Genomic DNA, 9,151 nt, shown 5'->3' with positions numbered 1-9,151 from the left:
GCTCTACTGCCATCTGCTGGTCACTAGCGGCGGTGCACTCATCTTCACGCAACCTTTGGGTGCGCCGACGTGTGTGCGTTTGCTCCGGTGTGTGCGTTAGTGTGTCTTGTAATGCAAAGTGCGCGTGCTACAACATAGTGTTTGGAATGAGTGACGTCATGTCCTTGTGAGTCAGTTGAGAATGTTTATTTCACTTTCAACATAAAACACACATGCACGCACACACGCAACGCTCACAATAACGACACACACACACACACACACACACACATTGCGCTCCCTTGATTGGCTTAAACGTTTTTTTTTAGATGGTTGCCATGGCGACGCAATGATTGACAAAGATCCAAACAAGACTTCCGTAACACTCGTTGGAAGCTCGCCGCGTAGCTAGCTTGATGCGGCGCTAAGCTAAATGCTTGTTGTTGAGTGTTGGCGTGTTCCGCGCCACGCTTTGGCGCGTTTGCACGAGAAGCCGCGCTGGCGTGACGCCTTCGAGGGCGCTCGTCAAGAAAAGTTCCAAAGGCCTTTGCCAGGGAGGGACGCCTGGCAATCTGTCACCACGGCAACAGTTCACTTTCACGTGCGTCCCGTTAGGCGTTTTCAGGCACTTCCTGGTCCTCCTCTCCTGGCCCCGCCCCTGCGACAGTTAGCATAGCATCATGTCAGACTGCTTGCACGTGTGTGTGTTATTGCGTCTGGCATGTTTGCGTGTGTCCAATGTTGAACTTACTCAATGTGTGTGTGTGTTTACCGTTCCATCTGGAGTGGTCGTCATGGTTACGCTTTTCATCAGATGGGGAGCGAGCCGAGCCCTGCGATTGGTCAGTCGTGCAGCTTTTGATCTTGGACTCCACCCCCTCTGGATCTTCTTGCTTCTTATTGGCCAGTTCTGCTCATGACACACGGACACACCCGTCTTCGTATTTGCGTGCGTATGCGTTTGCCGTCCTGCGTGTGCTGCTGTTGTACATGTGTGTGCGTGCGCACCATCCACGGAAAGTTCCTTCCACCTGTCCTTGTTCCTGCTGATGACATCACTCAGGTGCTTCCTGAGGGCCGGCAGGTCAATGGCGGTCAGGGAGAAGTCGGTGTGCGCGTCATCGCGGTTGCCGTGGCGCCCGCCGCCGTGCCGCTGGACCGACTCCACGGTGACCGAGCCGCTTCCTGTCAGGCTGGATAAACGGCGAGCGTTAGCGGACGGACGGACGGCCGGCGCAATGCTCGTGCTGTCATGATCCAATATTTTTAGAATCGATGAATTATTTTCCCCCAAAACGTTCATTTGCTTAATTTCCGTTTTGCAGCGGTTAGCATTAGAATATAGCTAAGATTCCTCATTATTCACAAATCTGTTGAAAAAAATTGCTTTTTTTTCCAAAATACTCTCCTGCCACCTGCTGGCCGTTTTTTGTAATAACTACCATTGCTTCAAGTGTTTTTTGTGTGTATATTTTTTCCAATAATAATTAGATGAAGATGAATCGAAGAATTTTGACAGCTCGAGACGGAACGATGCCACACCTGGACCGTCGGTTTCCCGTCTCCCGGGCCTTCCTCTCCTCGTCGATCAGGGGACCCATCACCTTCTCCGTGGTGTCCACCAGGACGCTGAACGTGGGTTCCACGATGAAGTCGATGAAACCTGATCATCCATCCATCAATCGCAAATAAGATAAGAGTCAATTTGGTTTAAAAAAAAAATCGTCTGGAAAAGCATCCCCTTAGCTAAGTGCTAACATATCATGGAAAATCCCATTGACATGCTAACAGTTAGCATCAACGGCTCCAGATCTACAGCCAAGCTACGTTGCCTCAAGGACACCCAACTAGCATGCTGTCGTTGAGCACAAAAATCTTTTGGATTTTGTCTCAAATCATGAAAGTGCCATGAAGACAAAATGGTGACAAAAAGCCAAGCGCCGATTTTTGCTTCTTACCGATCTGCGATTGTGCGATCATGGTGGCTTTGCGGTCACAAAGAGGAGAAAAGGGAAGGCCCAGTTCCACTTCTTTGTCTCCCTACGACACAAAAACACACACTCACTTTGCGTGCGCGTGCGCGTGCACGTGCGTGTGCGTGTGCGCACGTACCTGTCTGAAGAACTCCTCCATGAGACTGTGCGTCCAGCGGTAGTGCAGCGGCCACGTTTTAGCGGGGTGGCTAATGTCGGCGGCGTGTAGCATCAGAGACAAAACTTTCACCTTGTCCACGCTGCGCACGCACGCACACACACGCACGCACGCACGCACACACACGCACGCACGCACGCACACACACGCACGCGTGATAACAAAACACAATGCAGGTCAATCCAAAAGTGTCCACGGTGACGGACAGGTGTTTGTTGACGTACCTGAGCGGCTGCGCCAGGATGTTCCTCATGGTCTTGATCTGCTGGAAGTGGCACGACATGTCCGTCGACATCACCATCTCGATTACCAGCGCGCGAAGCTCCCTGCGCCGCGCACACACACACACACACATGCGGCAGAGCTCACAAAGTGTGCGCGTGTGTGTGTGTGTGTGTGTGTGCGCGCATGCTCACCTCCAGTCGTCCTTGTTGAGGTTGACCAGAATGTTGGTGTCGTCGTCCGCCATCAACCTGTAGGCGGCGCTCACGTGGTGGTTCTCCAGGACCGAGCGGTCGTTGTACAAGATGGCCACCTCCGACCTGATGTGTGCGCACACGAGCTCACGTGAGAACAAAACACACGCGCGCACACAATGGTGGTTTTGTACCTGGTGTGCAAGTGGAAGTTGTTTGTGGTTCCCGTGTGCTCAAAGTCGTGAATGGCCGCAGCGAAAACCATCGCCAGGATTTCCAGCTCGCTCAGCCAGTGCTGCACACGCACGCGCACGCGCACACGCACACACACACAAATTTCATCCTCTTACAGTGGAACAAATTATATTAACTTCAAAAAATTAAAATAATTGTATTTCAATCATTTAAATAAATACATTATTTACTATTTATTATTAGTGTTTATTTTGTTGTATTTTATTTATGTATTTCAATTTATTGATTGATTTAAATCTATATTTATTCATTGCAAATGGAATGTCATGTTTCAAGCACTGTTTAGAAACAAGAAACTATTAATTGTATGACTTCAATAGTTAACTTACGATTAATTGCAAATTTTATTTGGCTTCTAAACGCACAATAAAATATACAATGAAATAAATCAAAGTTTTCATACACTTGTTAACATAAAAGTGGGAAAGAAATGTTAAACTAATAGAAATGTGGTTGCATCTTTTAGTCGTTGATACATTCATTTAATAATTAAAATGAAAAAGATGTACTGTAAAAAAATGAACGTGATATTGATTTGTGTTGAGGTCACTTCTCTGCCACTAGATGGCATCATTGGATTTGTAAGACGTTGGTGACAGCTCAGCGCATTTTTCTTTTCATATTAAGATCCATCTAAAGTTTAACATGAAGTGACTTGTGAAATTCTGCACATTTTCCAAATTAAGTAAAATACAACTCGACCCCAATCTCCACAAATGTATGCATTATTATTACATTCATTACTGCTGCATTTTGACTTTGACTTGTCTACTGCGTTGCGAGTGCAATTCCCTCAGGAGAGGCTTTCCAATTAAGGGGCGGTCAGTAATCGTACATTTGAAAAAAGAACAAATTGTGGTGTTCAAGAAACTTGAAATGAACTCGTGTGTGTGTGTGTGTGTTGCGTTACCATGGTTCCGGTGTGCAGCATGAGGAAGTGCGCCGTCTGCGTGACGTCGGCAGCGTGGACCAGGTTGTGGTAGGGGTTCTTGTGTTTGCTGTAGCCGGTCTCCAGGGCCTCCACAAACTGGACCAGCGCCGGCACTGGAATCTGAAGCACACGCGCACAAACGCGGAAAACTTTTCAGGGGTAGAAAACGTCATTGTTTTTGTTTTTTTCACTCTTCCTCTCTCATCAATTGCTTTCCTTCTACAAGCGCATTGAAAATGCTGAGGAGGCGCTAAAGATGGCACGACAATGTTGTGAAGTTGGCTGCCGCCATCTAGTGGCAGAAGCAGCCAAGTGCACTCGACACGCGAGTGACCAAAGTGGCGAGCGAAGGTCCACACGCGCGCACGCGCAACACACGTGACCACATGAAGACGCGTGTACCCTGAACCTGTTGATGAGGTCATAGCGCGTCAGCAGCTCGTAGACCAGAAACTTGAGCGCGTGCTCGCCGGTGCCCTCGTGAAGACGAAACACGTCGAAGGACCACTGGTCCACTTTCTGCAAAACACAACACAAATAAATCAGGAACAAAAAATTGTAAAAAAAAAAAAAAACGGCGTCGTCATAATAAACAATTATAATAATAGTATTTATCTTTTTTCTCCAGATTTATTATTGTATTTATTTGATTTCAGTAGATTATAACAATAATAATAATAATAGACTTGTCATGATTTTATATATATTGAATCATTAAAAATATGTCCAATATTATTTTTGGTACAAGTGAGTGACATCATCAACATCGTGGATGACATCACTTCCTGTTAGCATGTAATCAAACCACATTAGCATGTAGCATGATCATATCATATAGTTAGCAGCATCATGTTAGCATGTGACATGATCATTAAAAAAAAAGAAAAAAGAAGTAAAATCTGCTTGTAAGCTTTATTGAGTGTTTCAACAAAAAAAAAGAAAAAAGAATTTGTCAGTGGAAGTTTGATGAATGACATCATCATCATTATGGATGACATCACTTCCTGTTGAAAGAACGGCAGCCATAAAAGTTGAATGGATTTTTGTTACTTTGAGAGCTGCGAGAGCCGAGGGCGGGTACGTCAGTCCGGCCATGGTGGAAGTCCGTCTGTACATCCTGGGGTGTCACGCACACGCACGCGCACACGCACACGCACACGCACACGCACAGATGAGAAAAAGGCGCTGCAGCAGGACGGAGTGTCAGTTGCCACGGCAACCGTGCCGCACGTTTCACGCGTGGTTAAGCTCACCGCCGCCCGTCAACATCGTCATCATCATTTTCACTCAAAATATGGAATACAGCAAGATGGAAAAAAAGAAGGCAAATATGATGCTAAGATTTTTCTTTTCTTTTTTTTTTTACAAATCTGAATTTATTTTTAAACACGCTCGTACTGTGTATATATTTTAAAATACGCATTTCTGTTGACGCAGCTAATTCTGTCAGTAAATATTCCATTAGGAACTTATTTTTGCCTTCAAGAAAACCTTTATTAAAACGAAGATTTTTCATAAAAGATACCAGCTTTGAACATGTTTTTACTTGTATTTGTTTATTCTATTATTTTTTTGACCATTTTCAGGGTTTTCCCCAGAAAACTTGCAAAGAACGGCGGTCGGGGACGAATGGACGGACAAACAAAGGTCCGCAAGGAAAGCCCAGTCGGGGAAAGCCTGGAATGCACGATTCCATTTATTGGGATTTTTTTTAATGCTATTTCATTTGAGAATTGAGTTTTGAATTGCGTTGGGAAGGCGACATGCGAGCGGACGTGCATTTGTTGCGACGTGGGCGCGTACCTCTCCACGAAGATCCCGGCCTGCACGGCGTGGACGATGCTCCTGAAGCGCGGCTTCTCCTCGGGCCGGCGCTTGGCCACGCCCATCTTGCGGCTGAAGGTGCACGCCAGCCAGTCGCGGACTTCCCTGGGCACCGACTCGGCCGGCAGCTCGCTCAGCTCGTCCTCGGGGTCCAGCAGACGTCTGCCGGCAAAAGCGCGTGTGAGAGCCTTTGGGTTATGTGTGAGTGACAATATTTGAATGGCGAGCGTGAGAGTGTCCAAGAGTGTTTCAATCGCACGTGACAGGAAGTTCCAGCAGTGCGTCCCGAGCACTTTTCTTGAACCCGAGTAGTGTGTGAGAGCCTTTAAGTGGAGTGTGATGGACGGTCTTTCAATAGCGTGTGTCAAAGTGTTTCAATTGTCAATGTGAGAGCATTTGACATTTATTTCGCTTCAGCGACATGCGTGCAAATGTTTTCTGTTTCTTCAGTTGTGCATGAGAACGTTTGAAAGGTATTTGTGCCCGTGAGCTGTTTCAGAGAGCGTCATCATCTGACTTGGTCTCGTCGACGTAGACGGCGTCCAACATGGCGGCGGCTATCTGCAGGTTCACGCGCAGCTCCGCCAGGTCCAACGCGCCGCCGCCGTCTATCACCGCCATCGCCGCTTTCAGCCTTCAGCGAAAAACAAAATGCAGCAATTTATCCAAATGATCAGGGAAGTCTGCGTAGCTTAGCGCAATAGGGCATTGTCATATTTTCTTTATCCTCTGCAAAGAAGGACTCATATTACTCTGTGCTAACGCCAGTTGCTAGCATCTCTGTGTGCATGTCAGAATGATACTGCCCTCAGGTGGCCAAGGGACGCATTGCAGAAGGAGACACAATCGCAATCAATTCATCATGATGCACAAGCGTCACTTTCAAATCTTTACATTCAAATGACGGCGTGCTTTTATAAAAATAGAACTTGATTTTTCCGATTTAAAAAAACACATGAGCATTTTCCGTGGTCGTTTCCTGCGGGGGGGCAGGAACGTCATTACAATTATTAGTCCACGTACATTCATGATTACTTTGAGGCTCTTCTGTTGCCATGGCAACTGAAGCATATTCCAACATGGGATCATTACCTCCGCCAAGGAGAAATGCTTGGGATCTTGGAAATGTCAACTTGCATGAAAGTAAAGCTAAGCTAATGTTTGTTGTGAAGTGTTGACATGTTTGGACCGCTGGACTTGAGTGGATGAAAGGCATTGTGCCGTTGTCATGGTGACCAAACTGAACGGAGTGTTTTAGTTTCCATGGCAACAGGACAGAGAGAGATGGAGACATTTCTTAAGTCAAAGTCATAATGACTCCACCAGGAGCAATAACTGTGTGTGTGTGTGTGTGTGTGTGTTTGTGCGTGCTTGTCTTACCTCTGCGATGTGTTTTTATATTTTTGCCTGTGAAGAAAAACAAAAGAAAGAAATGTTGCGCATTATGAATGGTCCCAAAATGAACAATAACATCATTTTGCTCACGCGTACAATTAGCGGGTGTCTTCATGTTGTGCAGCAACTACACACCAATGTCGTACACGATGACACACACACACACACACACACACACACACACACACACAGACAACAACAAAAACAATCCAGATGGAACAAAACATTGTGCGGTCTGCGTTGTTCACTGCGCGGCATCGGCGTGTGCGTGTGCGTCGTCACCTTGGAAACGGAGGCCGGCAATGTACACAAACCTGCCTGCCTACGTACAAATGTACACAAACAGGAACTTGCTCACGCTACATATGTCGCTTCATTCGGTCTCGCTATGTTGGAGTGTCATGACAATATCGGCATGACACTCGGCAGCCTGCTAGCTTGTAACACGTTAGCATGCAACATCATGATGGTTAGCGTCATGTTAGCATGCTGCATAAGTTAAAATCATGTTGGCATGTAGCATCAAGATAGTTAGCGGCATCATGCTAGCTCTTGACCATTAACATTACATTAGCATGAAACGTGCTAATCCGATAGCATCCTGTTAGCATCATGAAAGTCATCGCAGTCAACTTGACATGAGCACGAAATATGATGCATTCATGCTCATGATCTGTAGCCTAGCATTGTGTTAGCATGTAACCTGATGGTTAGCCGCTCACGCTAGCATGTAGCATGATAGCGCTGCCTCATTTTCATTTCCATCTTATATGCTGCTCTAACTTAGCTCCTTGGAAGTTATTTGCTACTTAAACTTCGTGTCTTCCAAAACACTTTTTTTTCTTGAATACTGAAGCCAAACATTTTCCGTTTCCAAGGACTCCACCTTGTTGTTCCAATACTTTTGTAGGGGACTGCTTGAGCTTTTTTGTTGCGCGACATGAAGCTGACGCGGGCTCAACTTTTTCCGCTGCTCAACCTTATCTGTCGTTTACCTTCAATTCACTTTAGAGCCTCAAATCACAAACGTCTCCAAATATCTTGACAGGACCTAAAAGCAAAATCAATGTGGAGACGTTCAAGTCAGCATCAGCTGCAGTCGCGCGACTTTTTTTAATGTTGCGTTTGATTACACGTCTAAATGTGTCCCTCCATTGACAATAAAAAGAAGATTTCTATTTTCACAAGCGGTGTTGCTGGGCGACGTCTGCAGCACATTTGCAATAAAAAAAAAAGTGAGAGACGCTTGAAGCAAATGTGTCTCCCTCACTGTTTGTTTCTCACACATTTGTGCCAGCCAGTGTGTGCGTGCGTGTGTGCGTGCGTGCGTGCGTGCGCGCGCTGCGAGGCAAGAATTGGCACCAGGATGGCAAAAAGCCGCTTCAGCCTGTTGCACTCGTTTGTTTGTTTAATGACAGAAAAAGACGACAAGATGGCCGCCGCACGGCAGGTGTGCCCAGCAAGACGCTCGGCTCAACATGGCCGCCGCTGATGATGACGACCTCCACCAAGGCACTCCTCCTTCACCATATTCACTCCCCTGAAATGTTGCTGCGTTGTTAGCGTTCTTATGCTAACAAGCTAGTGAAGCAAATGGCAGAAAACTTGTGGGCGGAGCATCTAGAAATGTTGCGACAGATCTGGACTGAGAGGGTGCTAACTAACCCAGCAAATCAGCCCAACAATAATTGACGCTCTACCTTATCACTCACCATATTGGGCCATTCGAACCTCTCCGTTGTTCTACCCTCACCTCATGAAGTGAAGTCTTGTCCACCTTTTAGTGAATGCTGCCTTTTCTGGCTCACGACACTCTAAAAACAGTTGGGTCAAAATGAACCAAGAATTGTGGATCAAAAAGGGAAAGATCCACTTTACGAGTCAACTGAGTCCACTTTTCTTGGTTGTTTTCTACAAAATAAAACTTTTTTGACCCAAAGAAAGGATGTGAGTTGTTTTACACTAGAAGACCCATTTCTTGACTCAAAGGTGGGTTCAATTGACGCAAGAAGAGGATCAGCCCATTTTTGACCCAACTCTTTTGAGAGTGCACCTAATGAGTCCCTCTGTTTTCAATCTTCAATGCTGGACATGATCTGATGTCCACTCATTTGAAGCGGGCTATAAATGACAGACCAAATATTTGTTTTGACTTTTTGGGTCGTACATTCTGAAAATAATCCAATGCATTATGATTTTA

At 46.0% G+C, this 9,151-nt stretch overlaps 1 protein-coding gene across 3 annotated transcripts in view; it reads right to left on the bottom strand.

Moving 5' to 3' along the window:
• Positions 1-170: 170 nt before the first annotated feature.
• The window catches only part of LOC144060052 (dual specificity calcium/calmodulin-dependent 3',5'-cyclic nucleotide phosphodiesterase 1A-like), a 30,732-nt gene continuing 21,751 nt past the window's right edge, over positions 171-9,151 (bottom strand). For all 3 annotated transcript variants that reach the window (XM_077579185.1, XM_077579184.1, XM_077579183.1), the window contains 15 exons: positions 6,937-6,963; positions 6,074-6,190; positions 5,536-5,718; positions 4,783-4,849; positions 4,135-4,251; positions 3,712-3,852; positions 2,741-2,841; positions 2,547-2,672; positions 2,355-2,456; positions 2,092-2,212; positions 1,938-2,019; positions 1,522-1,642; positions 988-1,172; positions 752-889; positions 171-637 (listed from right to left, as the gene is read on the bottom strand). In XM_077579185.1, the coding sequence (XP_077435311.1) occupies positions 591-637; positions 752-889; positions 988-1,172; positions 1,522-1,642; positions 1,938-2,019; positions 2,092-2,212; positions 2,355-2,456; positions 2,547-2,672; positions 2,741-2,841; positions 3,712-3,852; positions 4,135-4,251; positions 4,783-4,849; positions 5,536-5,718; positions 6,074-6,190; positions 6,937-6,963 (1,675 nt within the window). In that variant the 3' untranslated portion in view covers positions 171-590. The remainder of the gene's footprint in view (positions 638-751; positions 890-987; positions 1,173-1,521; positions 1,643-1,937; positions 2,020-2,091; positions 2,213-2,354; positions 2,457-2,546; positions 2,673-2,740; positions 2,842-3,711; positions 3,853-4,134; positions 4,252-4,782; positions 4,850-5,535; positions 5,719-6,073; positions 6,191-6,936; positions 6,964-9,151) is intronic.

The sequence above is a fragment of the Vanacampus margaritifer genome, chromosome 11, assembly GCF_051991255.1.
Source record: "Vanacampus margaritifer isolate UIUO_Vmar chromosome 11, RoL_Vmar_1.0, whole genome shotgun sequence".
NCBI classification, from domain to species: domain Eukaryota; kingdom Metazoa; phylum Chordata; class Actinopteri; order Syngnathiformes; family Syngnathidae; genus Vanacampus; species Vanacampus margaritifer.
Note: the sequence above shows the minus strand (reverse complement) of the source record. Positions and strands in the feature narration are given on the sequence as shown.